Source organism: Argentina anserina, chromosome 6, assembly GCF_933775445.1.
Source record: "Argentina anserina chromosome 6, drPotAnse1.1, whole genome shotgun sequence".
Taxonomy (NCBI): domain Eukaryota; kingdom Viridiplantae; phylum Streptophyta; class Magnoliopsida; order Rosales; family Rosaceae; genus Argentina; species Argentina anserina.
The window spans coordinates 31,616,037-31,643,700 of record NC_065877.1 but is presented as its reverse complement, the minus strand read 5'-3'; the positions used below and the strand labels follow the sequence as shown (position 1 = coordinate 31,643,700).

The 27,664-nt window shown below is 40.7% G+C and overlaps 5 protein-coding genes across 5 annotated transcripts; 2 read left to right on the top strand and 3 right to left on the bottom strand.

The window, feature by feature from the left end:
• LOC126797298 (pterocarpan synthase 1-like) lies at window positions 1-3,287 on the top strand. The gene is made up of 2 exons (XM_050523945.1): window positions 1-313; window positions 3,076-3,287. The coding sequence occupies exons 1-2, from the start codon at window positions 1-3 to the stop codon at window positions 3,285-3,287; spliced, it is 525 nt and encodes a 174-aa protein (XP_050379902.1).
• Window positions 3,288-3,968: 681 nt separating this feature from the next.
• LOC126797296 (glycine-rich RNA-binding protein 4, mitochondrial-like) lies at window positions 3,969-4,940 on the bottom strand. The gene is made up of 4 exons (XM_050523944.1): window positions 4,805-4,940; window positions 4,646-4,714; window positions 4,367-4,473; window positions 3,969-4,282 (listed from the first exon to the last, which is right to left on the bottom strand). Exons 1-4 carry the CDS (start codon window positions 4,938-4,940, stop codon window positions 4,172-4,174), a joined length of 423 nt encoding a protein of 140 aa, XP_050379901.1. The 3' UTR covers window positions 3,969-4,171.
• Window positions 4,941-5,172: 232 nt separating this feature from the next.
• Window positions 5,173-9,468, bottom strand: LOC126798588 (pyrophosphate--fructose 6-phosphate 1-phosphotransferase subunit beta-like). The gene is made up of 16 exons (XM_050525596.1): window positions 9,303-9,468; window positions 9,041-9,205; window positions 8,830-8,951; window positions 8,624-8,677; window positions 8,432-8,538; window positions 8,201-8,306; window positions 7,630-7,693; window positions 7,271-7,359; window positions 7,019-7,150; window positions 6,737-6,907; window positions 6,539-6,654; window positions 6,298-6,409; window positions 6,103-6,187; window positions 5,812-5,856; window positions 5,599-5,667; window positions 5,173-5,486 (listed from the first exon to the last, which is right to left on the bottom strand). Exons 1-16 carry the CDS (start codon window positions 9,466-9,468, stop codon window positions 5,416-5,418), a joined length of 1,674 nt encoding a protein of 557 aa, XP_050381553.1. The 3' UTR covers window positions 5,173-5,415.
• A 13,704-nt stretch (window positions 9,469-23,172) lies between these two features.
• On the top strand, window positions 23,173-24,784 carry LOC126798277 (uncharacterized). The gene is made up of 3 exons (XM_050525193.1): window positions 23,173-23,296; window positions 24,053-24,259; window positions 24,355-24,784. Exons 2-3 carry the CDS (start codon window positions 24,068-24,070, stop codon window positions 24,487-24,489), a joined length of 327 nt encoding a protein of 108 aa, XP_050381150.1. The 5' UTR covers window positions 23,173-23,296; window positions 24,053-24,067; the 3' UTR covers window positions 24,490-24,784.
• An 86-nt stretch (window positions 24,785-24,870) lies between these two features.
• LOC126798276 (protein NRT1/ PTR FAMILY 6.4) lies at window positions 24,871-27,404 on the bottom strand. Its single transcript, XM_050525191.1, has 5 exons — window positions 27,228-27,404; window positions 27,025-27,148; window positions 26,705-26,922; window positions 25,975-26,510; window positions 24,871-25,891 (listed from the first exon to the last, which is right to left on the bottom strand). The coding sequence occupies exons 1-5, from the start codon at window positions 27,228-27,230 to the stop codon at window positions 25,000-25,002; spliced, it is 1,773 nt and encodes a 590-aa protein (XP_050381148.1). The 5' UTR covers window positions 27,231-27,404; the 3' UTR covers window positions 24,871-24,999.
• Between the last annotated feature and the right edge of the window lie 260 nt (window positions 27,405-27,664).

Sequence of the window (27,664 nt, the reverse complement as noted above, 5' to 3'; positions counted from 1 at the left end):
ATGGTTTTAAACATATCCCCACTGCTCATTTTGGTTCTGACTACTACATTTTTAGCCATGGCTCGTACTCATGAGTTCAAAGAAACCTATATGTCCCTATACTTCCAGGACTTCACTGCCGGTCCAAATCTCACGACATTACCACTTGCTGGTATCGCCTGTAAGCTTTGGACCTTCGATCAATTCGGAACAGTTTATGTCAACGACGACCCCATAACCGAAGGCCCATGCCCTGAATCGGCACTGGTTGGCCGAGCACAGGCTTTTGTTGTTACATCAGCACTAAACGGACGTAATGCCCTAGTTTTTCTGTCGATTGTTGTAATAACCCGAATTTTTAGAAATTAAATGTCGAGTATTTTCAAAGTGTTAAACTTGTGAAATTAATTCAAGATGACAATTGGAGGTTTGTGACATTTCGAAACGAAAACGGAAACGTTCTCGGATCGTTTAATGAGAAAACGTAACGTTACCGCAACGTATAGATCGACTTTTATTCCGTCGCTCGGTTGCGAAAACTTCCTTCACGAAAGTCGTAGACCTCATCGATACGAGTTCGTAGACACGTCACGCGTTCGAATCGGACGTCGGACGCGAAAGTTATTAATGTCGGAAGTTCATTTCCGATTTTGGAAATAGTATAAAAGGAAGGAGAGGAGATTAAAAATCAGAAAATCAGTTTTTTTTCAAAAATCCGCTCGGTTACTGTTCACCCGAGCTCGGGTACTGTTCACCCGACCCAAAAACCTTCTCCGGCCGATTTCTCCACCATCCGACGTCGCCTCGTATCGTGTCACCTATCAAACTGACGGGCTCGACGATCTCCATCTTTTGGGCTACGCCTTGCACTCCGGCGACAACCACACACGGTGTAGCAACCGCCGGAAGTTAATGTTGTGTCGGTGCCGCCTCCTCCGGCCACCATAGCTCGAGATTCTTGGGGGGTTTTGCTTGTCTTAGTCCCAGCAACATTCCCACAAAAGGAATCGAGCCAAATCGAAGTGTAAGTACCCGAATCAAAATTTCAATTTCTAGGGTTTGTGAATAGTGCAGAATTTATGTTCTTCGTTGTTTGGACTGTTTAGGCTCGGATTTAGACCTTGGTGTCAACTAGGAAGTTGTTGGAAATATTGTTTAGGTTGTGGTGGTGAAATTTGGTGATGATTGGTGGCGGTCGGTGAACAGTAACGCCGCATGAATAGTAACTGTGAATAGTACCATCGCATGAATACTATTGTGAATAGTGATCTGTAACAGTGACGCCACATGAACAGTGTATGTGAATAGTACTCTGTAACAGTAAATGTGAACAGTGGCATGGTAAAACAGTAACTGTGAACAGTGGTTTCGTAAAAACATTGATTTGTAAACATGAACAATGTTCTGTGAACAATGTTTTATGAACAACATTTAGCTGTGCTGAACTCGTCACCTGATATTTTAAGTATCATTTTCTAAGCATTTATCGTGCTATTAGGTGACTGACGAAACGAGTGAGGAAATTACTTTCAGGGTCGTGGAAGTTGCACGCAGGAAAAAAAGTGAGTAAAATCTCACTTATTTACGAATCTACCCTTGCAGTGATTCAAGATTTTGCAAGAGTTTTTAATATTGAATTACGACATGTATACAATATAGTGGATTACATATATATTGTATAAATGGTAATAAGTACATATATATATAGTTTGCTATATTATATACTGTTATGAATTCATTGGAATTGGTCATTTCGAATGACGACAATTAAATATTGAGCATGTGATTTGATTTTTGTACAATATGAGGTGTGATTATTGTACGTGGTTTTAACATGAGTTTGTTAAAATGTTTTGTCTTCGGACGAGTTTTAGTCTTCGGACGTGTTTATGAAATATGACATGTATATGATATAATGGATTATATATATATTGTATAAATGGTAAATATGTACATATATATATATATAGTTTGCTATATAATATACTGTTATGATTTTATCGTGATTATGTCATTTTGATGACGAGATTTATATATCGAGCATGTGATTTTGATTTATACAATATGATGTGAGATTATTGTACGTGATTTTAACATGAAGATTGTTAAAATGTTGATTTGTCTTCGGACTTGATTTTTGGTACAATATGATGTGAGATTATTGTACGTGATTTTAACATGGAGATTGTTAAAATATTGATTTGTCTTCGGACTTGATTTTTGTACAATATGATGTGAGATTATTGTACGTGATTTTAACATGGAGATTGTTAAAATGTTGATTTGTCTTCGGACTTGATTTTGTACAATATGATGTGAGATTATTGTACGTGTTTGGCAAGTCGGAACCTAGCCTTTGGCCGGGCGAAAATTACGATACAGTTAGAGCTCTAGTCTGTCTGCCAGAGTCCTGCATGTGAGGTAACGGGTGGTTATCTGCTCATGAGTACTCATATTTTTGGATATTGGGTAGCGGGTGGTTGCCCAATATCAGCGGTGTATTACGAGAAGGGTAACAGATGTGTACCAGCGTTCTTGGTACCCGTATTATAAATGCATTTGGGTAACCAGAAGGGTTACTTAATTTCTCATGAGCGCTTCTTTTCATATTTCTTTGGGACAACCAGATGGGCCGTCCATTGACTCATGAGTGCATTTATATTTGTTTGATTTGTGGATTTTCGTATATATATTAATATGCGAGTTATATTTTCATTTTACTCATACGAGCTGTAAAGCTTACCGGGTTTGTGTTTACAATCCCGGTGCACCAATTCGATGGTGTAGTGGATAACTCCGCAGGTGTGGATTAGCGGGAATTGACGGACCGCTCAGAGGACTTGAAGTTATTTATCTCCAGCTTGTGTGGGGATTTTGTGTGACTATCTTGTGAGGTTGTTGTGAGGATTATACATTTCCATTTGTTATAATGTTGAATTATAATTTAGTTTGTAATAATCGGTTTGACTGAGTTGTATTTTGAACTCAGAGATGATCCGCTGTGGCATTTTAAATGATTTCGATTTCATCGAGATTATTTGGTGTTTAACGACTTTGAAATTTTGAGTTTTTAAACTTGAAATTTTGGGGTCATTACAATTGTGTTCACAAACAAGAAGTACAATGGCAGCACTATTGAGATACAAGGAAACAGTAAGCAATTTGAGCCGGTAAGAGAGGTGGCGGTGGTTTCAGGTACGGGTGAATTTAGATTTGCTAGGGGATATGCTACACTTGAGACTTATTTCGTCGATCAACCAAGGGGCTACTCTGTTATACGCTGTAATATTACAGTGCAACACCACTAGACATTTACATGTCTACATGAATAATTATCAGTTCTGAAATTAGTCGGATAAATAAGGAAGAGAAATATTTTACTATATGGACTTCTGGTCGTTTACCATTTGCTTATCAATTGTGTTTTACGTCCTGGAAGTGTTAATGTAAGATTGTTATATTGTATTGTGAGGGTGGACGTACCCAAAAATTTCCAGAAGTCTACTCTAGTTGCAGAAGATATGGGTTTAAGCATAACATGATCTTAACCAATAAATTAGTGCATCACAAATCCCAATTTGCTCGCTGGAGCCTGCAGAAAAGTTTGCCCAGTAACATAGAAACAAGCTGATAAAACCCCATATATTCTTGTAGTCTGAGAGAGCTGCTTAATAGTCTGGAAACAACGAGATTAATTAGTTGAAATCTTAGTGAGAATTGGTAAGTTTAATCGACATAGGCAAACTGCAAGCACTGAGAGGGGATTGTGCTTTTGGGTGAATTAATGTACATTTAAGGCCGCCTATGTTGTCTAAGATTGAATTTTTGATAGGTAAAACTCATTCTATTCTGATGTATTGAGAACGAAATCGAAGCCAATTTCCAACTTTTGTAGGTTGAAGGCGTGTTTGCATAACACCAAAAAGGGAAGTTTCCTCGTGAACAATAACTTGCACAAAAGTTGGAAATTGACCTTCATTGCTCCCTTCAACCTCTTAAGTTAAGGTTCTGAATTTTGAGTTTCAATAGAACAATTCAACCTCAACTCATAGCGACTAAAACTAGATAACTTCTTTCAACGAAACTTAAGTTTCAATGACACAATTTATAGCTTTCACAACTTAAAATAGCTCTATATGTAATCTGTGACAGTAAGCGGTAACACATTACCATAGTAACCATATGATATCAGCTACGAGCGATTGCCACCAACTCCAATGCTTGGAAGGCGAGGGACAACTACCTGCCCTCCCCGAACTCTCTCGAGAGCAAAACTAATTCTCAGTGGCCGACCCATCAACGCCTGCAATTAGAACTACCTCATTTATATTCATTTCGAAACAGAAAACTTTACCAGGTGAAAGATAGAACGCAATATACGACTCACCTTTCCATCCATAGCATCTTTAGCAGACTTGGCATCATCTTCATTGGAGAAATTAACAAATCCAAAGCCTCTAGGCCTGCCTGAGTCCTTGTCATACACTATAGTCACTACAGTACGTACAAACATGCACGATTTAGGTTATATAGAGATTAAATATTTAATATGTAGCAAGTAAGTTCAGTCAGGCATTTTGTCGAACATATGGATTGCAGAGACGAATAACAAGTAAATGGGTGACTAACCCACCAAAGTTAGTTCGATAAAAGTTTTACAGTTCACCTTCAGTGACATCTCCATATGAAGAGAAAGCGTCTTTCAGGGACTTCTCGTCCAACGACCATGACAAGCCTGCAACACCCAAAACCCATGTCACATTTGAAACACGCCGACCACAAAAAGTTCAGGTCTTTCAAACTTGTTTGAAATTTAAAGGCAGACCTCCGACGAAAAGCTTATTGTTCGGAGAGGAAGATGAACAGAAGCATCTCTGAAGCAGATTTGGGGTTTGATTTGCTGCAGCTGCTGCTGTTGAAGCTCTTCCAGCAAGGAACATAAACAGAGTGCTGTTCCGCATTGTGCGACTCATTCTGGGGTTTAGAGTTTGGCTATGTAGTATGTCTTATACCCAAAGTTTTGATCACACATTTAATTTCTACACAAGTTTCACTACCAAAGCTTGAAATATTATGACAATTTCAGAGTGCACACTTTTTCTGATGTATGTTGCTGATAGGTTACATACTAATGATTAAAACTATGCAAATCATAGAACGGCTAGAAGAAAAAATTAAATGAATATTTATTATTCTTCCTACAATTGAGGGCTCAAAAGTAACCAGGGTACAGATGAATACCAGCTCCAACTATATTTCTAGAAAACTAATTCTACTCAATAACCATTAAACTATAAGTTGCTTTGATCCTTATTATTGGATTGCTAGCCAAAAAAAATTGCAAATTTATATCAATGCGGTCTTCCAAATCTGCCAGATGAGCACTGTCAAATGTACATCTTCACTTGACTGGACGAGGCTTTCACTTTCCGGCAATTATGCTCCGAGTTCCAGCAGCAGGGTATTGTTGATAGCAGTTGATCTTGGTCCAAGAAATTGAACAGGACCTAATAACAAGTGAACAAGACCATTCAGAAACCCAATTTTAGTCCATCAACCCACATTTCTATCAGAAAATACCTTCATCGGCAAGTGAAGGACATAAGGCTTATGATATACCTGGGTTAACATAATGATTCTTAAGAGCCCACTCGTCCCGCAAAGATGCAAACTTTTTGAATGGTGCACCTGATATTCCACCATGAAGAAAGAAAGAGGTGTCAAGCCCAGCACCATTTTGCTGTTACAGTAGGTAAAGTACTACTGCAAACAACCTCAGTAGAAGACTATTTGATTATCATTTTACTATAAAGTAATTAGGACAAAAATTACCATAAAGTTCCACCATTGCCTTCTTAATCACAGGCTTGAACTTCCCTGCAAATTTCAGTATTTAGAAAATAATAACTAGGTTCATTAGGAATTGTAAGCAAGATCTAGATAGAGAATGATCAGGTATTCAGATCAACCAAGGTTTGACAATCTTAAATGACAATTCTCTACTATCATGCTTCTTCTTCACTCAGCATGTTGAGCTGGGTTAAATTTTTTTTGTTATATGTATAATAAAGAACATAACAAGTTCATGGAGAAGTAGCTGATATAGGCCTGTGGTGACGTTACCATGTCTCCGCTCCACATCCATAAGAGAAGTCAATGCTGTTCCACCAACTGTCCATTGTTCAACTGGAGCACCCAGATTTCCCACCTGGATATAAACTCATGTTGAATTCAAAGTTCAAACCAATTTGGTTGAAGAGTGATGGTGAATAATGTATGTCAATGCAGTACAAGAATTGTGTTGAAGTGACATCTTACAGAGGAAATCAACCCAGTCTTTCCAGAATGAAGGAGTGCTCCAGCCCCATAACCCAATGCATAGCAGTAGTTTGCATCAAAGTTCGTAGGTAAACCACATCTACCTTCATAACTGCAAAGTGAAAATAAAGTACCAGATAATGTCTAATACCAGGACTTAACCAATATCAATAGGACACATTGTCACTCAGACTGGAAATAAATGTAATCATAATAAACCAGATGAACAAAGATGTACTACCCAAAGAAATGGCACTGTCCTGAGAAGTTCCGCTTATATTTACCCTCTTGCTTCCGTTTGCTCAATTCAGTGTCTACCATTTGAACAAGCATTTTTTCTGTCTCTATTTTGGCAACCTTGGATGTTTAACATGGTGTAAGATTTTTAACAAATACAATTCAAAACAGTTACTTGAGAAGGAAAAAATTTATAATTTACCTGCACATTTCCATGTGGATCCCTTTCAAGCAGTAGTTGTTCTTGAATGGCTTGAGGTACAAAGTCGAAGAGCTCACGAGATGGAGGCTGAAGTTTCTTTTTCCATTCCCCTGCTTCATCAACAGCACCATGAGCCAAGATTTCATTAAGCTCTGCAATTAGTTGCTGTACCTGCAAGCAGAAAAGGAAGAAAAAAAAAACACGAGAAAAAGGAAAACTTTAAGAGCACACAAAAAATACTGCAAATAGAGCTAGTTGATTAGCTGCTTTCAAACATCATACCTCGGGAATGAAATCAATCAGGCCTTCTGGTATAAGGATGAGACCATAATTATAACCCTTTTCTGAACGTTTGCAAACTATATCTGTTATATAGTCCGTGACATTCTTGAGAGTCTCCTTCTTGGCAGCAACCTGCATCCGAAAGAAACATAGTCACACCACAAAAGTTAACATATGCCTTATAGGCCTGTTCCAGTAAGGTGCTTCATACATCCAGTTCCCTTAGTGGAAGAAAGTGATAGATTAACTTACCTCCTCCCCAATAATTGTAATGTTTGGATGAGTTTCCAGAGCACACTCCAGTGTTATATGAGAAGCTGCACGCCCCATAAGCCTTACAACTGTGCACACAGACAAGTAGGAGGACGATCATGAAAAATAATTGAAATTAATCCAGATCGATGGTTTAAGTAAAGAGAAATACTTTTTGAGATCATTTTCCACAATTATCAGCAATGATGTACAACTGGAAGTAGAAAAAAAGAAGAAGCCAGCTTGCAATCTCGATGCAAAGAACTTAAGTAAACAGTTTTTAAATGTTGACTATCAAGTAGCTATTCCTGATACACACACTTAATCTATCAAAACATATATGTAGATAGAGCACTTACAATGGTAATACTTCCCAGTTGAACGAGCATCTGTCATTAGATTACCAATCATTTCTGAATATATCTGCATGATAAAAGCCAGGCTACATCATCACCACAAATCCAAATATGAAAGGCAAAATCAAAAGAGATTAGCTCATGCTATATAATGCAGTCAATCCACACTGAATTGGCTGTACTTGGAGGCTATAAGAACACATGAGCTCAAAGTACGCGATTACACTATAATCTGCTTCCCACATCCAAGTAGAAAAGATGAGGGAAGCAAAAAGAAAAAAAACAATTATTTGAGAAAATACTTGAGGAAGGACTAATGGGATGGATATAGTTCATGATTGATTTTCACCCTGCAGCCATCGTCAAAATACAATGCCTATATTTGACACATGACTGCAATCACTACAACGGTAAGACACAATCCACAAGGATAAGTGCGGGATACATGAATGGAGTTATAATACTGAAGAATGCACTATAAGGCTGGAGAAAATTTTGGTTTTGTATATACAATTCCAATGTCAAAATTTGCCATAAATAGTGAGAATATGACTACAGAGATCAAACGAATTACCCTGCATGCTGTGTCAAATCCAAAACTTGTGGGCACCTCTTTGCATTTTAGATCACCATCGATGGTTTTTGGACATCCAATAACCCGCGTCTTCAAATTTCTACCCCTATCATATCAAATAGATAAAGATGATTCTACCTGATTGCGTAAGCTACTAAGCTTAAGCATAGGAGCACAATCTCTTATAGCTTACGGCATTGCACACAGACAGCAGCAGAACTTAAATCATACCTGAAGTTCTCAGCAAGAAGGCACGCATTAGTATTTGAATCATCCCCGCCAATGACCACAAGTCCATCTAAATCAAGCTTAGTTGATGTATCAGCAGCTTGTTGAAACTAGGTAAACATAACTCAAAATTCAGCTACCATGTAACATTATGACATCAAATTAGAAAAAGAAAAATCTCATGGTTTGCAAAACCTGTTCCGCAGTTTCAATCTTGTCTCTGCCACTACAAATCATGTCAAAGCCGCCCTGTCAAAAAGTTTCTACCTTATTCAGCTAGGCAGCAAAATTCTGCATCTAAAATATTTTAAAATAAAGTACACAAGCACATTCTACTTGGCCAGCAAACTTTTCTTGTCACACAAGTTACACAAACCATACACAAAATCAAACAAGAATACCTGATTTCTGTAAGGATAGACATATTCAGTCGACAATTCGACATACTTCCCCTTCATAACTCCGGCCGGACCGCCCCGAAACCCGTACATTATGCTTCCAGTAGTGCACTGCTGCAAGTAATCTAGCACACAAAATTCAAACACAAATTACAAACACTTCAAAACCGCTGTAGTTTCAAAGAGAGGTAAGAATTCACAAGATCAGTCTGACCGAAAATCCCGGAGATCACATTGTGTCCGCCGGGTGCTTGTCCGCCGGAGAGAACAACTCCGATCTTCAGACACTTATCCTTCGACAGAGCCGACGAGGCGTCACCGGCCTTCAGCGACGCGGAGGGCTGGCCGAAGAGGTTAGGGAACAACTTGGCAATCTCATCTGCAGTAAAAAATAATGTCCTAATCAGTTGATTAACTGTTTTAAAATTATGATTGATGATCATATAATGTAGGTGATGATGAGATGGAGAGGTGACCTGGATTTCCGGCAGCGGAGCTTTTAGGGCCATCGACGACGGAGAAGGGGCCTTTGAGGACGGATGGGAGGGGGAGCAGAACGTCGAGACGGCTGGTCTGGACCTCGCTGTAGACGGAGGCGCAGCGGCCGGGAACGGCCTTGGCAGTGGTGGTGGAGGAGGACATGGTGACCGGTAAAGTTGTTGAGGGAGTGGTTTTGTGTGAGAGAGAAGAAGAAGAAGAATGTGTGGGTGGGTGGAGTGGCGGTTTTGGTTTATGAAGGAATGGAAGCGGAGAGCTCGTTGCGGGATCCGGCAAGTCAGGGTCATGATCGAGGTGCTTTATTACTTACCTTATTTTCTTTCAGGTAATCGAAAGATATATAGATATCTATATATCACTTTTAATTACATGTTAATGGTGTGGTGCAATCATACAGAACCTCTATGTCTAGCATTCGAGTCCAGACGTCCAGGATTCCACTAATTTGTTGCAAGTGGTTTGTGCGTTTGCGGTTCAAGACTAGTGTAATTTTTTGGTGGATCTATGAAAACTGTTCGAGTAGTTTAGGGGCATGTTTGTTTCCCGGATTGTCTAATTCCGGACTAAGTCTATGCTTACTCCCGGACCGTGCTGTCTCGGGTGAGGATACATTACTTTTCAGACCCATATTTGATGCAATCTCGGACTAACCCCAAAACTAGCAAAATCACCCTCCTCTCCCTCAACCACAACCAACTTCACGGCCGCAAACAATAGGCCGTTGCAAATGGACGACCCACCCACCACCAAAATCACTTGCATCTTCGTTGAAATCGAAGTCCAAAATCACCTGTGTCGACAAACAAGCAAACACTAGAACAAAACCAGTCTTTCTCACAAATCATTAATCCACACTAGAAGTGGTTAAAGTGGTCGACTGGTTGGAGCTTTAATTAACCAATGGTAGGAGCTTCTTCACTAACACAGTGGATAAGGATCGACCAAATCGAAGATCGGTGATGAACTCAACCCAATAAATCTTCTGATACTGCAACAAGCTCTACACAAAGCTCTCTAGAAGGCCAAAATTGTCGGAACAACCTCCAATCTTGGAGAACAACGAAGAACAATGAAGAACATGAATGTAATAACCCCAATTTTTCAAAACGATATTTGATTTGAAGTAAATTCTATAAAGTTTTGAAATTCATTTAAATTGAATTTGATTTGTTTGCAAACATTACGAAACGGAAACGGAAACGTTCCGAGAACGTTAATAAGAAAACGTTACGTTTCCGAACGAAATTATCGACTTTTATTTCATCGCTCGGTTACGAAAACTTCCTTCATGAAAGTTGTAGAGCTCGTCGATACGAGTTCGTGAGTATGTGACACGTCCTAATCGGACGATGTATGTAGAAGTTATTAACGACGGAAGTTGGTTTCCGATTTTGAGAGGGGGTATATAAGTCAATGTTTGCAACTAGGGTTCCCATAATTGGAAACCCTTTCACCCCTCTCACCCCGCCGCTCTCTCTTTCTCTCTCTCCCTCTCTCGGTTTTCTCTCTCTCTCACCGATCGTGCATCCCCGAGTCCCTCTCCCTCTCACCGATCACTCTCTCCCTCTCCCTCACACTGATCACTCTTCCCTCTCCCTCACACTGATCACTCTTCCCTCTCCCTCTCACTGTCACTTTCTTCCTCTCCCTCTCACCGAAACCTCGCGATTCTCCGTCGCCCAAACGCTCCACCGGTGAGACCAAGGCTTAGGGACTGCACCACCATCATCTCTCCTCACCCCTAGTGCCACCGGTGACAAGATCGGCGATCAAAAACCGCGATAGGCACCGCCGCTGCTCAACTGCAAGGCCGCCGGCATCTCGAGCTCTTCAACGTCGTTTTTGACGATCCAAAGGTCTGATCGAGGTGAGGATTGGTATAGATGGGTTATGTGATTGATTTGTTGTTGTTTTTGTTTGATTTGTGGCGATCGGAGGAGTGTGTGGAGGTGTTGAACACCGCCGCTTAAAGCGGCGCGTGAAGGAGCGTGTGGAAGTGTGGGGTGGTGTAGGGGCGGCTTAAGGCCGGAGGGAAGGAGAGGGAAGAAAGTAGGAGAGATTTGAGGTAGCGGTGGCGTGCTACGCGCCGTTGTTAGCCTCGGCGCGTGGGCCCCACGCGCGGCCCGCCGGAGGTGGCGCGTGTGCCACACGCGCCGCCACGTGCGGCGGTGAGAACAGTTTTGACAGAAGGGTATTTTGGTAATTTACTGTGTACGGTAAATGTAAATGTAATTTTTATTTACTACGGTAAATGTAATTAAATTTTACCTTCGGTAAATGTAAATATAAATTACTTTCAGTAAATGTAAAAAGTAATTTGTAAAAGGTAAATAGTAAATTTTATTTACTGAGATTGTATTTACATTTAAATCGTACGTATACGTACAGAAATACGTATTAATATTTATACGTACAGAAATATGTATTAATATTTATACGTACAGAAATACGTATTAATATTTATACGTACAGAAATACGTATTAATATTTATACGTACAGAAATACGTATATAACATTTATACGCACAGAAATACGTATAAATCGTAGATTTGTACAGTAACAATGAATAGTAACAGTGAACAGTAATACTGAACAGTAACTTCGTAAAACCGAAAATTGCTGAACAGTAACCGATTATTACTGTTTCGGCATTTAAAAGTTTACGAAACGATTCTAAATTATTTTCTTATCTTTTCAAGGTGATCGTTAAATCAAGGAAAGGAATTATGATCGGGAATTGTGGAATTACGCTCGAGTCTATAAGGTGAGTAAAATCTCACTGAATTACGAATCTACTCTCGTGGTGATTCAACATTTTTGCAAGTGTGTTTATCAAATGAATTACAACATGTATATAATTTAGTGGACTACATATATACGGTATAATGGTAATAAGTACATATATATATATAGTTCATTAAATTACGTACTGTTATAAATTCATTAAAAATAGTCATTTCGATGACGGAAGTTTGTGAATTGAGCATGTGTGGTGAAATATGACATGTATAAGATATAGTGGACTATATATATATTGTATAAATGGTAAATAAGTACGAATATATATAGTTTGCTATATATTATACTGTTATGATTTTATTGTGATTATATTGAGCGTGTGAAATGAATTGTACAATATGATGTGAGATTATTGTACGTGATTTTTAACATTGAGATTGTTAAAATGAGAATTGTCTTCGGACCTGATTTTTGGTACAATATGATGTGAGATTATTGTAAGTGTTTGGCAAGTCGAAACCTAGCCTTTGGCCGGGCAAAAGTTACGATACAGTTAGAGCTCTAGTCTGTCTGCCTTAGTACTGCATGTGAGGTAACGGGTGGTTATCTGCTCATGAGTACTCAGTTTATTTTGGATGTTGGGTAGCGGGTGGCTATCCAATATCAGCGGTGTATTACGAGAGGGGTAACAGATGTGTACCAGCGTTCTTGGTACCCGTATTATAAATGCATTGGGTAACCAGAAGGGTTACTTAATTTCCTCATGAGTGTTTATTTCATATTTCTTTGGGTCAACCAGATGGGCTGACCATTGACTCATGAGGGCATTTATGTTTGTTGTTTTGTGATCTTGCGTATATTTTGATATGCGAATTGTATTTTGATTTTACTCATACGAGCTATAAGCTTACCGGGTTTGTGTTTACAATCCCGGTGCACCAATTCGATGGTGTAGGGGATAATTCCGCAGGTGCTGTTTAGTGGAGGTTGAGTGTCGACTACAGAGGCTCGAAGTCGTTCGGATCCTACTTGTGGTGAGGTTTAGCATGGATTTGTGTGTGAGGATTTGTGTAATTTCATTTGTGAGATTTGTGAGTGATTTGTGAGGATTATTACCTTTCCATTTTGTGTATGGATTATAAATTTGGGTTGTAATATTTGGTTGTCTGAGTTGTATTGAGAACTCAGAATTGATCCGCTGTTACACTTAAATGATTTCGATTTATTTGAGATTATTTTGTGTTTAACGACTTTAGAATTTTGAGTTTTTAAGCTCGAAATTTTGGGGTCGTTACAGTTGGTATCAGAGCCTAAGTGCGTATTTGGCGATTATCAATACCATCCGGGAGCGATGATCCGACTGCAGGCGGGCTCCCATCACATGCTCCTCGGTATAGATATGTCGTCGGGTACGCGAGAGTGTTTTAGGAGCCATACCTAATGGTTTGGTCCTCCGAGAAGTATCGTGATGATACTTCGATGATTCATCTCATTCTGAAATTTCATGTTAATACCTATTGAATCTGTTTTAGTTGAATTTGAGATTTCACAAGTATTGACTAAGTGTTTCGTTGTTTGAAGGTGATGAACGCTGATAAGGGCCGAGGACGGGCGAGAGGCCGAGGTCGAGGTAGGACCACAGGCCGAGTCCGCAACGTGGAGAACCTTTATGAGGAGGCTGCTCCACAGGTAGAGCAGGTAGGCCGAGGTCGAGGTAGGGCCACAGGTCGAGTCCGCAACGTGGAGAACCTCTATGAGGAGGCTGCTCCGCAGGAGGAGCAGGATGAGCCAGCTCCTGCGGTTAGAGATGACGGTCGAGTGTTGAAGCTGATCAAGGATATTAGTGCACTGTCAGCTCCGACCTTTCATGGGGGACTAGATCATATGGTAGCTGACCATTGGATCGAGGGTATGGAGACTTATTTTGAGATGATAGAGTGCACAGAGATTGAGAAGAGAAAGATAGCTACATTCTTTCTCAAGGGTGATGCTCTAGATTGGTGGAAGAGCATGAGACAGACTGTGGATGTGTCTACATTCACATGGGGAGGTTTCACCACCATATTCCGAGAGAAGTATTTTCCAGCCTCAGTACATGAGGACTTAGAGTTGGAGTTTCTGGCATTGGTACAGGGAGACATGACCATTAGAGAGTATGATGCTCGATTCTCACAGCTGTATCGGTATGTCAGGCCTATGGGTACGACTGCTTTAGCTCAGAAGTATCTACGTGGGCTGAAACAAGAGTACAAGACCATGATATCAGTCCTTTGCCTGACTTCACGGGAGCAGATATTTGAGAGTGCTATGAGTTTGGAGCAAGCAGAGAAGACTCAAGCAGGTGATGTGGGGAACAGAGATGCAAAGGGGAAAGGCAAGGCAGTCTATACAGGCAGCGAGCACTCAGGGCCGAAGGATAGGTCATGGAAGAGGCCAAGACCCCACTATCAGGCCCCGACAAGGGCGCCACCCCTAGCTATCAGAGCAGCACCAGTCAGACCATTAGCAGCAGTGAGGTGTTATAGCTGCAATGAGATGGGACATTACGCCTCAGCATGTCCGAAACCGAAGAGAGCAGGCTGCCACCGGTGCGGGCAAGTGGGACACATAGCTCGAGATTGTACCCGACCACTTCCGGGTAGACAGGAACGGCCGCAGAGACAGCTACCAGCGGGCCAAGCTAGAGTGTTCGCAGTGGGTCAGCGAGACACAGGGGTGGAAGGTACATTATCACTTTTTGACTACATTGCTAGAGTGTTGTTTGATACGGGAGCATCGCATTCTTTCATTGCTAGTTCAGTAGTGGAGATGCTAGGATTGATTCCTACACCTCTCGGAGACGCCTTATGTGTCACTTCACCTCTTGGAGTGTCACTTGAGTTAGAGACAATCTGCAAAGCTTGTCCTATATTGATTGGAAGTAGAGAGTTCTCTGCTTCGTTGATTGTGATTCCGGACCACACTTATGATGTGATCTTGGGGATTGATTGGTTGAGACCACAGCATGCTGTGATTGATTGTTTTGACATGGTAGTGTCCTTTCATAGACCTGGAGAACCAGTGTTTCGTTATCGTTGTCTCAAGTCGGATAACGCCATGAGATCAGGAGTTTTGGCACATGTGGAGTCAGTGGATCAGAAAGTATCTATCGCAGACATTGTGGTAGTATCTGAGTTTAGTGAAGTGTTCCAAGAGATACCGGGGCTACCTCCTCGAAGAGTGGTAGATTTCTGCATTGATGTAGTACCCGGTACAGCACCTGTGTCAAAGGCGCCATATAGAATGGGGCAGAATGAACTTAAGGAGCTGAAGGTACAGATCGATGAGCTATTAGACCAAGGGTTCATTAGACCTAGCGTTTCACCTTGGGGAGCACCTGTTTTGTTCGTGAAGAAGAAAGATGGTTCTCTGCGGTTATGTGTGGACTACAGAGAAATGAACAAGGTGACCATCAAGAATAGGTATCCCTTACCTAGGATTGATGACTTGTTCGATCAGCTCAAATGTGCTACAGTGTTCTCTAAGATTGATTTGAGATCCGGTTATCATCAACTCAGAGTGAAGGAAGAAGATATATCGAAGACAGCCTTCAGGACCCGGTATGGACATTATGAGTTTGTCGTCATGCCATTTGGTCTAACGAATGCACCAGCTGTCTTCATGAGTTTGATGAACCAAATATTTAGTCCATACTTGGATGAGTTCGTAGTGGTGTTTGTGGATGACATTCTGATATACTCCAAGACACAAGAAGAACATGTGGTGCACCTGAGAGCAGTGTTGCAGACCTTGAAGGAGGCGAGACTGTATGCCAAGCTAGAGAAGTGTGAGTTCTGGAAAGAAGAGGTCAAATTCCTTGGTCATGTTGTCTCAAAAGATGGAGTACTAGTGGACCCGGCAAAGGTAGAGGCAGTGAAGAATTGGAGTCGTCCAAAGAACCCTACAGAGATACGTAGTTTCCTCGGTTTGGCAGGTTACTACAGGAGGTTTATCGAAGGGTTTTCTAGTATCGCATCTTCATTGACCAAGTTGACCAAGAAAGATACTCCGTTCGTGTGGACGGATGCATGTGAGGAAGCATTCAGCAAACTAAAGACTAGACTGACCACAGCTCCAGTGTTGACAATTCCCTCTAGTGGTGGTGGCTATGTCATTTACAGTGATGCTTCGCTCCAAGGTTTGGGCTGTGTGTTGATGCAGCATGGAGGAGTTGTTGCATATGGCTCGAGACAGTTGAAGATTCATGAGAAGAATTATCCGACACACGACCTAGAGCTTGCGGCAGTTGTATTTGCCCTGAAGATTTGGAGACATTACTTGTATGGTGAGAAATTTCAACTCTTTTCAGATCATAAGAGTTTGAAGTACTTGTTCTCACAGAAGGAGCTGAATATGAGGCAGAGGAGATGGATGTAACTCCTCAAGGACTATGACTTCACATTAGAGTACCACCCGGGGAAGGCAAATGTGGTGGCTGATGCCTTGAACAGAAAACCGAGAGGCGTAGTAGCTTCACTTATGGTCCAGGAATGGTTCATGCTAGAAGCTGCATCAGAGTTTGATTTGGTACCATCGGGAGGAGAACCAAGGGTCTTTCTTGGTAGTGTCACAGTGCAACCCACATTGATCACGAGGATCATACAGGGTCAGGCGCAGGATAGACACTCACGAGCTAAGTTGGCGGATCTTGTAGTGGATACGCTTGATGAGTGTCCTTCTGAGTGGAGAGTTGGACCCGATGGAGGGTTGAGGTTTGGGGAAAGATTGTGTGTCCCAGATTGTGATGATCTCCGGGAGGAGGTTCTTCGTACGGCACATCGTTCACGCTATACCGTCCATCCAGGGAACACCAAGATGTACAAGGACCTATGCAGACAATTCTGGTGGAACGGTATGAAGAAAGATGTAGCAGAGTTTGTATCGAAGTGCCTTACATGTCAGCAAGTGAAAGCAGAACATCAACGACCAGCTGGCATGTTGAAACCACTGACTATTCCTCTTTGGAAGTGGGAGCAGATATCTATGGATTTTGTGACCGGGTTGCCTAGATCGAAGAAGGGTCACGATGCCATATGGGTGATTGTCGATCGATTGACGAAGTCGGCTCATTTTCTCCCAGTGTCGATGAAGTACTCAGTGGACGTGCTTGGGAAACTATATGTGGATGAGGTAGTGAGACTTCATGGTGCTCCAGTTTCTATTGTTTCCGATAGAGATGCACGTTTCACTTCGAAGTTCTGGGGTGGTTTGCAGAAGGCGATGGGCACTACCTTGGATATGAGTACAGCTTTTCACCCTCAGACGGATGGACAGACAGAGAGGGTGAATCAGGTGATGGAAGACATGTTGAGAGCATGTGTGTTGGATTTCAAGGGTAGCTGGGAAGATCATTTGAGATTGATTGAGTTTGCCTACAACAACAGCTACCATTCTAGCATTGGCATGGCACCGTATGAGGCACTTTATGGTAGGCCATGTCGATCCCCGATCTGTTGGGCCGAAGTTGGTGATGAGGCACTGATGGGCCCAGAGGTGGTTCAGGAAACCACTGAGAAGATCTCGATCATTCGGGATAGAATCCGGACCGCTCAGAGTAGACAGAAGAGCTATGCAGACCTGAAGAGGAGACATGTGGAGTTTGAGATCGGTGATCATGTGTTCTTGAAAGTTTCACCTATGAGAGGTGTAGTGAGATTCGGCAAGAAAGGAAAGTTGGCACCAAGGTACGTTGGGCCCTTTGAGATACTTGAGAAGGTGGGCGAACTAGCATATCGACTAGCCTTGCCTACTAGCATGTCGGGCGTTCACAACGTCTTCCACATTTCCATGCTGAGGAAGTATGTACCAGATGAGTCACATGTGATCGATCATAGCACCATTGAAGTGAAGGAAAATGCCACATTTGTTGTCGAACCGGTTCGTATCCTGGATAGATCCACAAAGAAGCTACGGAGGAGAGAAGTTGGGCTAGTCAAGGTGTTGTGGAGTCACCATGATGAGGGTGATGCATCTTGGGAGCTAGAGTCAGACATGATGACCAGATATCCACAGTTGTTTGTTGAGTGAGCTTGAATTTCGGGACGAAATTCCTTTAAGGGGGGTAGATTGTAATAACCCCAATTTTTCAAAACGATATTTGATTTGAAGTAAATTCTATAAAGTTTTGAAATTCATTTAAATTGAATTTGATTTGTTTGCAAACATTACGAAACGGAAACGGAAACGTTCCGAGAACGTTAATAAGAAAACGTTACGTTTCCGAACGAAATTATCGACTTTTATTTCATCGCTCGGTTACGAAAACTTCCTTCATGAAAGTTGTAGAGCTCGTCGATACGAGTTCGTGAGTATGTGACACGTCCTAATCGGACGATGTATGTAGAAGTTATTAATGACGGAAGTTGGTTTCCGATTTTGGGAGGGGGTATATAAGTCAATGTTTGCAACTAGGGTTCCCAAAATTGGAAACCCTTTCACCCCTCTCACCCCGCCGCTCTCTCTTTCTCTCTCTCCCTCTCTCGGTTTTCTCTCTCTCTCACCGATCGTGCCTCCCCGAGTCCCTCTCCCTCTCACCGATCACTCTCTCCCTCTCCCTCACACTGATCACTCTTCCCTCTCCCTCACACTGATCACTCTTCCCTCTCCCTCTCACTGTCACTTTCTTCCTCTCCCTCTCACCGAAACCTCGCGATTCTCCGTCGCCCAAACGCTCCACCGGTGAGACCAAGGCTTAGGGACTGCACCACCATCATCTCTCCTCACCCCTAGTGCCACCGGTGACAAGATCGGCGATCAAAAACCGCGATAGGCACCGCCGCTGCTCAACTGCAAGGCCGCCGGCATCTCGAGCTCTTCAACGTCGTTTTTGACGATCCAAAGGTCTGATCGAGGTGAGGATTGGTATAGATGGGTTATGTGATTGATTTGTTGTTGCTTTTGTTTGATTTGTGGCGATCGGAGGAGTGTGTGGAGGTGTTGAACACCGCCGCTTAAAGCGGCGCGTGAAGGAGCGTGTGGAAGTGTGGGGTGGTGTAGGGGCGGCCTAAGGCCGGAGGGAAGGAGAGGGGAGAAAGTAGGAGAGATTTGAGGTAGCGGTGGCGTGCTACGCGCCGTTGTTAGCCTCGGCGCGTGGGCCCCACGCGCGGCCCGCCGGAGGTGGCGCGTGTGCCACACGCGCCGCCACGTGCGGCGGTGAGAACAGTTTTGACAGAAGGGTATTTTGGTAATTTACTGTGTACGGTAAATGTAAATGTAATTTTTATTTACTACGGTAAATGTAAATATAAATTACTTTCAGTAAATGTAAAAAGTAATTTGTAAAAGGTAAATAGTAAATTTTATTTACTGAGATTGTATTTACATTTAAATCGTACGTATACGTACAGAAATATGTATTAATATTTATACGTACAGAAATATGTATTAATATTTATACGTACAGGAATACGTATTAATATTTATACGTACAGAAATACGTATTAATATTTATACGTACAGAAATACGTATATAACATTTATACGCACAGAAATACGTATAAATCGTAGATTTGTACAGTAACAATGAATAGTAACAGTGAACAGTAATACTGAACAGTAACTTCGTAAAACCGAAAATTGCTGAACAGTAACCGATTATTACTGTTTCGGCATTTAAAGGTTTACGAAACGATTCTAAATTCTTTTCTTATCTTTTCAAGGTGATCGTTAAATCAAGGAAAGGAATTATCATCGGGAATTGTGGAATTACGCTCGAGTCTATAAGGTGAGTAAAATCTCACTGAATTACGAATCTACCCTCGTGGTGATTCAACATTTTTGCAAGTGTGTTTATCAAATGAATTACAACATGTATATAATTTAGTGGACTACATATATACGGTATAATGGTAATAAGTACATATATATATAGTTCATTAAATTACGTACTGTTATAAATTCATTAAAAATAGTCATTTCGATGACGGAAGTTTGTGAATTGAGCATGTGTGGTGAAATATGACATGTATAAGATATAGTAGACTATATATATTGTATAAATGGTAAATAAGTACGAATATATATAGTTTGCTATATATTATACTGTTATGATTTTATTGTGATTATATTGAGCGTGTGAAATGAATTGTACAATATGATGTGAGATTATTGTACGTGATTTTTAACATTGAGATTGTTAAAATGAGAATTGTCTTCGGACCTGATTTTTGGTACAATATGATGTGAGATTATTGTACGTGTTTGGCAAGTCGAAACCTAGCCTTTGGCCGGGCGAAAGTTACGATACAGTTAGAGCTCTAGTCTGTCTGCCTTAGTACTGCATGTGAGGTAACGGGTGGTTATCTGCTCATGAGTACTCAGTTTATTTTGGATGTTGGGTAGCGGGTGGCTATCCAATATCAGCGGTGTATTACGAGAGGGGTAACAGATGTGTACCAGCGTTCTTGGTACCCGTATTATAAATGCATTGGGTAACCAGAAGGGTTACTTAATTTCCTCATGAGTGTTTATTTCATATTTCTTTGGGTCAACCAGATGGGCTGACCATTGACTCATGAGGGCATTTATGTTTGTTGTTTTGTGATCTTGCGTATATTTTGATATGCGAATTGTATTTTGATTTTACTCATACGAGCTATAAGCTTACCGGGTTTGTGTTTACAATCCCGGTGCACCAATTCGATGGTGTAGGGGATAATTCCGCAGGTGCTGTTTAGTGGAGGTTGAGTGTCGACTACAGAGGCTCGAAGTCGTTCGGATCCTACTTGTGGTGAGGTTTAGCATGGATTTGTGTGTGAGGATTTGTGTAATTTCATTTGTGAGATTTGTGAGTGATTTGTGAGGATTATTACCTTTCCATTTTGTGTATGGATTATAAATTTGGGTTGTAATATTTGGTTGTCTGAGTTGTATTGAGAACTCAGAATTGATCCGCTGTTACACTCAAATGATTTCGATTTATTTGAGATTATTTTGTGTTTAACGACTTTAGAATTTTGAGTTTTTAAGCTCGAAATTTTGGGGTCGTTACAATGAAGAACCCGGAAAACGCAATAATGAATCAGTCCATAAAACTCAACCAAATTGAAAAAACATTACATGGACTTGTAGAACTCGAGGAGAATATCGATATTCGTACCGGAAGCTGTTGAATTGGTAACCCAAAACGCATAACTCATTTCGAGGCCCGAGACTCCTCACTGTGATTCCTCCTTCTACAATTGCCGATCGGTGAACCTGAATCTTGGGAGTGTGTGTTGCCGACTTCGAGGTGGTTCAGATGGAGGAGCGAGGTCGCTGGGTTCGTGGGTCGGCGAAGCTGCAGTCGACTCGGTGACGAAAGTCGAAGTCTTGAAAGGAAGCGAGATGAGGCGAGGGCTTCTGCAGCCCCCCCCCAAATCGGCGCATTTCCATAGTTCCAGAAATTAGAGAAGCGGGGACTAGCTAGTCTTATTAAACCTAATCCCGTGTTTTTCCAAACATGGGTTTCAGACTAACTTTTTGGATTATGGAGTCCAATCCCAGCTAATCTCTCGTAACAAACGTGCCCTAGTGTTACTAATATATACGAGCTTGCAGACTTACATCACCGCTGGTAAAAAAAATTAAGCAAATAAAGTTACTTCATCACGGGCAATATCATCACATTCCAATTCAAGTTTTAAACATGTTGGCGGTAGCAACAGAATGAGCCCGGGGCCAGCAAGTAATGACTCGAGACCAAACCCAACGAGCATAGGCAAGAAGTGAGAAAATATGTGTTTAGTGAAGGACCATAATTAGTCCCACATGAAGTGTCTCCTTCTGAGAGTCTTGTTACAAAGCTATATATCAGCCGCAATCACTATTATCTCTACATTAGACTAAACGCTATAGTAAATTGTAACTTATTTAAGCATCGAGGAGGGATAAATCAATAAGTCTGGTTTATCCATTCCTCACTCACACTTTCATGTGACATGAAATTAAGGAAGACTACGCAAACATGTGTGGACTCTACATGATTCAAAACAGTGGCGGAACTACATAGAAGCCGAGCTTGAAGAAGTCTAGACAAGGCCGGCCTTCGGGCAAGACAAAACAGGGCCACGCCTAAGGTCTAAAAAAAATAGTGGCTCTTTTTTTTACGTGCAAGTATAAACAATTATTAAAAAATATATATGTAATTAATTATTAGGTCTAAAATTAACTATTTTTTCACACATTCTTCAATTATTTATTGAAAGAATTTAATAGATACTCCAGTTACCAAATTTTGTGGGCTTAAATCATGATCAAATGTATTGTCTTTTCCATTTTTGTAAATGTAATTTGATATCTAACTCTTGAAATCATAAAATTGGTATATAAATAATAAATTACATTCTATTATAAATGTGAGAGTCTTAAATTTTATTTAATTAATAATAAATATATTTTTTAATTAATAATTTTTTATTTTTTGTCTAGGGCCTTGTTTCGCTGAGGGTCGGCCCTGAGTCTAGACACCCTCCTGGCATTTATCAACTTCCCATAATCACTATATATACCTTATACAGTTGATGAAAGTTATGTTAATTTCCTTACTGAACACCCCCCAAGCCAATAAGAAGGAAGGAATAATTAAATATGATAATTTAGAATAAATAATACTTAATGTGTACTAAGTACACCAGATTCATAGAAAGAAATACATAAATGTTGTTCAAATTATGGATATTTTGTAACTAATTATCACTAGGAGCTGATTTTTTTCAATTATTTTATTGATGTTTTTTTGAAGAAGTCAATTGTTTTATTAATAATGTGTGTTAGGCTATAAAACTAACATTGATACTAAATTTTGTTTGATACCTTGACCCCTAAGATCTAAATCATAGAAAAGGAAGTAAGTAGGGTTCCAAACCCCGTTTCAAAAAAAAAAAAAAAGCTTTCAATGCATTTACAGCCAGTAGCATGAAAGTAAAATTTTAATTGAACCCTTAATACGATAACATAAATGAAAAAGAAAAAAAAGTGTGGCGGCTGGGATTCGAGCCCAGGTCCCCGCCCACAACACGGAATTCTTACCACTAAACTACAGCCACAAGTTGGCGTGATCCAAATCTAATATTTATAACCGTAACAAAAGAGTCGAGGTTGGGCAAGTAAAAAGGCATCGACAGAGGCGAAGCTCAGAAACACTGCAACATCTTGACCCTCGTTAGAGTTTCTGCACTGAAACAACCCCCAACCCCTCCGCCGCCGTTATCCCAGGTAACACCTCACTCCGCCGCAATCACTTCTAACTATCTCTCATCGCATTTCAATGAGCTCTTCTCTATCTCCAACTGTATTTAGTTCTCGTCTTAATATCTTATCAGTTTCGAAGTAACGATTTTCAGTTCTGATTAACCTATAGAGATTACATCTTTACATCATTACGTTTACTTTTTGTGGGGTAAAGAATTGATCTTGAGATGAGTCAGCTCGTGTAGCGTGTTTGTGTTTAGGATCACTTGTATGTTTGGGTAAAGAATTGAGTGAGGATTAATCCATTTGTATTAAGTTTTGGATTGATTAATGGATATGTTGACTTTGTTACTTTGGTGAAGTGGGTTATGCTGGAAATGAAGAGATGTTAGTCCTATGTGGAGTGCCATTGAGCTATGGCCTTTTCTTGGTGCTAGGTTTGCCTATGGGATCTTACCAAAGTCATTAGCCTGAGGATTGTGTCATCCATTCTTGTTCGGCTTTGTTTCCAATGATTTAATGGCTAGTATTGAACAGTTTTTTTTTTTTTTTTGAAATGGTTATAGTTCTGATAGTTCTGATCCAAGGAAAGTTCAATCCCTGAAATAGTTAGACTATGTCTTCCGGAAGGACTTTATAGCTTGGGCTGCCTTTGGGATGTACTTTACATAATCCCAATTTCTTATGTTTATCCTCTTTCTGTGGTTTCTTATGTCTAATCAGTTTGTATATATGAAATCTATTGCTAATGTTAGTAATGTGTTATTTGCGGATTTGTAGGTTGAAGGGGAAGACATGAATGCTTTCAAGGCTTTTAAAACCAATGTTCCAATTGCATGGAGCCCTAATATTTATATAACTTTGGTGAGGGGAATCCCAGGAACCAGGAGGCTTCACAGGCGCACTTTAGAGGCACTACACCTTGGCAAATGCAACCGAACTGTCATGCGATGGAATACTCCTACTGTTAGGGGAATGATCCAACAGGTTTGATATAAGCTCACAGTGCAGGCATTTTCTAGATTAGGTCATCGGGTCTATACTTAGCTGATGATTTGAGGATGGAATGTTTTTTTGTACAGGTCAAGAGATTGGTTGTGGTTGAGACAGAAGAAATGTATAAAGCCCGGAAACAAAAGGTTGCAGACCACCGAGCTCCTCGCCCCCCATTGATTATAAATCACCTCCCTGCTTCTGCAAATGCCTCTTCTTCATAGCCTATGTAATTGATTAGAGGTCAGCTCTCGGTTTCTTAGATGTGGGTCTCTTAAGTGTGGAGATGAATTCTCCAGTAGTGAATTTTGTTATAAGCTACCAAAGCTGGATTCAGTTGTTTTCAATATGTCGACGTGTGGTGTTCAGTCTGAAATTTAGCACTACTTCTGAACTAGGTGAAAACATTGAAATGGGTAATCTTGCAATTAAATAGGCCTTCTATTTACATATGCAATATTATTGAAGGTTTGATTTGGTGAATGTTTAATTTTGAGACGAGCAAACTACCAATTTATGCATCTGTTCTGTTGTATATTTTTGTTTAATTGCATAAAGATCAATTACTCCGTTGCATTCTGAATACATGCAGTAATTAGTTTTTTTATAGGATAGATTACACCGAGACAAATAAGGAACTGTCTAACTATGTTTAACAAGCATAAAACACTATGCTTTTGATTTCTTTTTTTGAGGGCCAATAGCCCAATATTACATGTACACAGTTACACGTACTAGGGTCCCTCTTTTGCCTCAATTTTTATCTTCTCCATATCCTCATATACCATGTCATTAGAGTTCTTCAGCTCTTTGCCACTGTCATCAAGGTTATTATTGCACTGCTGGCCTTTGTACTGGTGTCTCATCGCAAATGCAAGGAAAACTAAGAAATTTATCGCTCCTAGAGCTGCAAGCAATAGATAGAAATTATCTAGATTTCCATTGTTCAAATCACTTCTCAGCCAGCTCTTATGAGTCACTTTATCCACGAGGGTCACCAACAGGCTGCTTACATAGAACCCCATTGAAATGGTGCTTAAGAAAAGCCCTGTGCTCATAGACTTCATCCTCTCCGGTGCCTCTCTGATGAAAAATTCTAGTTGTCCTACATAGACAAAAGCTTCACCAGCACCCACTAGGAAGTATTGTGGAACAAGCCAAAAAGCACTTATTTTTATATCGTGGTCGTTAGCCATTTCCCTTCTCTGCTTCTCTACTATTGCGGAAGCGATCATAGCAGCCATTGAAAAAACGAGTCCAATTCCAACTCTCTGAAGGCTTGTGAGTCCTTGGGGACTCTTGGTGATTTTTCGAGCAAGTGGAACAAAAAGTTTCTCATTTAGGGAGGTGAAGAGGAGAATGGTGATGAATAGAAATGCTGAGAAGGAACCAGCAGGGATTTCAAAGGAACCTACTTTCCGGTGCATGAAGGTTGCTTGTTCAATGGTGAAAGTAGTCATTTGAGAGTAGACTGTCCAAAAGAGGATACATGTTGACCAGATTGGCAAGAGCTTCAAAACCAGTTTCACCTCTTCAACTTGAGTCACTGTGGATACTATCCAAGAGTTGCTTCTATTTTCTTCACTAGCAGCAAATTCATCTAGTATTGCAGCTTTGTCCAGACACCTAACATAGGAAGAATATTAGTAATATAAAAAAGGAGAAACCCTCTTACTGAATAAATTGTGCTTTGGTTGTATGCAACTCACTTGAATCTCTCTGTATGTGGAACCTTGGCTTCATGGTATTGATTCAAAAAGCTTGGATGAGAAGGATAAGAATGAACCCTCTTCTTCCATGCCAGAAAGATCACCCTCCATATCATAGTCAAAGGGCTGCCTCTAGGCTTTAGGAATCGATAGAATGGTGTTCCCATGAGTAACACAATGAGTGCAATCACCATTGTCCCTGCTGAAAGTCCATAACCCAGTCCGCGGCCAACGTTGTCTTGTATATAGACCAGGACGATCACAGCAAACAGAGAACCAATGCTGATGCCAAAGTAGAACCTGTTGAAGAAAAAGATCATGGACTTCTCCTCCTTTGGGTCTGAGGAATCAAATTGGTCAGAGCCAAAACCAGAGACGTTGGATTTTATTCCACCACCACCTAGTGCTGTCAAGTATAAAGCAGCATAGAGCAGAGCTAGTTGGCTGCCGGTGGCCTCGACGCATTCTTGGTTGCCTTCACAGACAGGTGGTTTCATACTCGGAATGGATGTGGCCATTGTTAACAAAGTTATCCCCTGAAGCAAGAAATATTGGTATTATTGGACTTGCCATGAAAATTTGTCTTGTTGGACTGTGGATCGAAACTGTTGGTGAATTATTTTGTGGAATCATGTTCAACTACAGTCTTGAATCACAGGTTAGCAACATGTAACATGCCAGATCTCTGACTAGAGATCATTACTTTGAAGTTGTAGTAGGAAAAACTTACCAGAGCAGTTATGGCTGCAGAGAGTAGAACAGTCAGGTAGCGTCCGAGTTTAGCATCTGCAAGGAAACCACCAAGAAGGCCAAGGAGATTCAAAGTACCCATGAAATTGGTGACTATAGTTGCAGACTTTGCAGATGTTAAGTGCAAATTGCCAACCAAGTAAGTCACTAAATTCATAGATATGCCCATCACACATATCCTCTCAGAGAGCTCAGTTACTGCAGCATAGTAGTTCAAGAAACATGAAGCTGGTTAATACACAATTACACATACATAGTATAAGGAAAAGGAAATAGTCATGTTCAGCATTATATAAGCACCTAAGATAAGCCCTGCAGCAAGCCATCCACCAGTTCTGGACTTGTCGATAGGGTTTCCTCGAAAATCCACCACACTCACATCATTTGCTGCACCATTTTTTTCACTGTTGCTCGACACTAGAACCTGTTAATAGTTCAGCAAACAATTTGTAAGAAACTAAACCAGACTTGTCATAATCTCGAGTTTCAGTAGGACTATCTACCATTATTCACTGGAGAAAGACCGATACGTGCTGCGTTCTTCTTCTCCTCGACTAGGATTCTCAGAGAGCAGTAGTAGAATGACAATGGATATATAATGATTGGGGGGGCTAATTTATACAGTTCTGGATTGCTGCTAGCTTGTATGGTCTCTACAATTTCTAGTGGTTAAGAGTAGTTTGGTGCTACAACTGCATCTTTAGACCATGTGGCATGTGTACACTTTTATAGATGAATATGCGTTTTGTGGTTTTGGTGCTTGCAATCAAAAACTGAAAGTGACACTCACTCTTCATTCCAAAATTTGGAGCCATCTCTTCAATCATATATTGAACAATAGAAAGGAAAAACAAAACACCTAAGATGTATAACATTTAGACGGCATATGTGGGACTGCTACGAGTAGATGACACTTCACACTAGCCATTTCATGGCCACA

Coding starts and splice junctions, on each gene's coding strand:
- LOC126797298 (XM_050523945.1), top strand. CDS start 1: ATGGTTTTAAACATATCCCCACTGCTCATTTTGGTTCTGACTACTACA. Junction 314..3,075: donor TAATGCCCTAGTTTTTCTGT/CGATTGTTGTAA, acceptor TTGGGGTCATTA/CAATTGTGTTCACAAACAAG.
- LOC126797296 (XM_050523944.1), bottom strand. CDS start 4,940: ATGCGGAACAGCACTCTGTTTATGTTCCTTGCTGGAAGAGCTTCAACA. Junction 4,474..4,645: donor ATATGGAGATGTCACTGAAG/GTGAACTGTAAA, acceptor TACGTACTGTAG/TGACTATAGTGTATGACAAG. Junction 4,283..4,366: donor AAGATGCTATGGATGGAAAG/GTGAGTCGTATA, acceptor TTCTAATTGCAG/GCGTTGATGGGTCGGCCACT.
- LOC126798588 (XM_050525596.1), bottom strand. CDS start 9,468: ATGTCCTCCTCCACCACCACTGCCAAGGCCGTTCCCGGCCGCTGCGCC. Junction 8,952..9,040: donor TGTGATCTCCGGGATTTTCG/GTCAGACTGATC, acceptor TTTGTGTGCTAG/ATTACTTGCAGCAGTGCACT. Junction 7,360..7,629: donor AACTGGGAAGTATTACCATT/GTAAGTGCTCTA, acceptor CTGTGTGCACAG/TTGTAAGGCTTATGGGGCGT.
- LOC126798277 (XM_050525193.1), top strand. CDS start 24,068: ATGAATGCTTTCAAGGCTTTTAAAACCAATGTTCCAATTGCATGGAGC. Junction 24,260..24,354: donor TTAGGGGAATGATCCAACAG/GTTTGATATAAG, acceptor TTTTTTGTACAG/GTCAAGAGATTGGTTGTGGT.
- LOC126798276 (XM_050525191.1), bottom strand. Junction 26,923..27,024: donor TGCTGCAGGGCTTATCTTAG/GTGCTTATATAA, acceptor ACTATGCTGCAG/TAACTGAGCTCTCTGAGAGG. Junction 25,892..25,974: donor CCACATACAGAGAGATTCAA/GTGAGTTGCATA, acceptor TTCCTATGTTAG/GTGTCTGGACAAAGCTGCAA.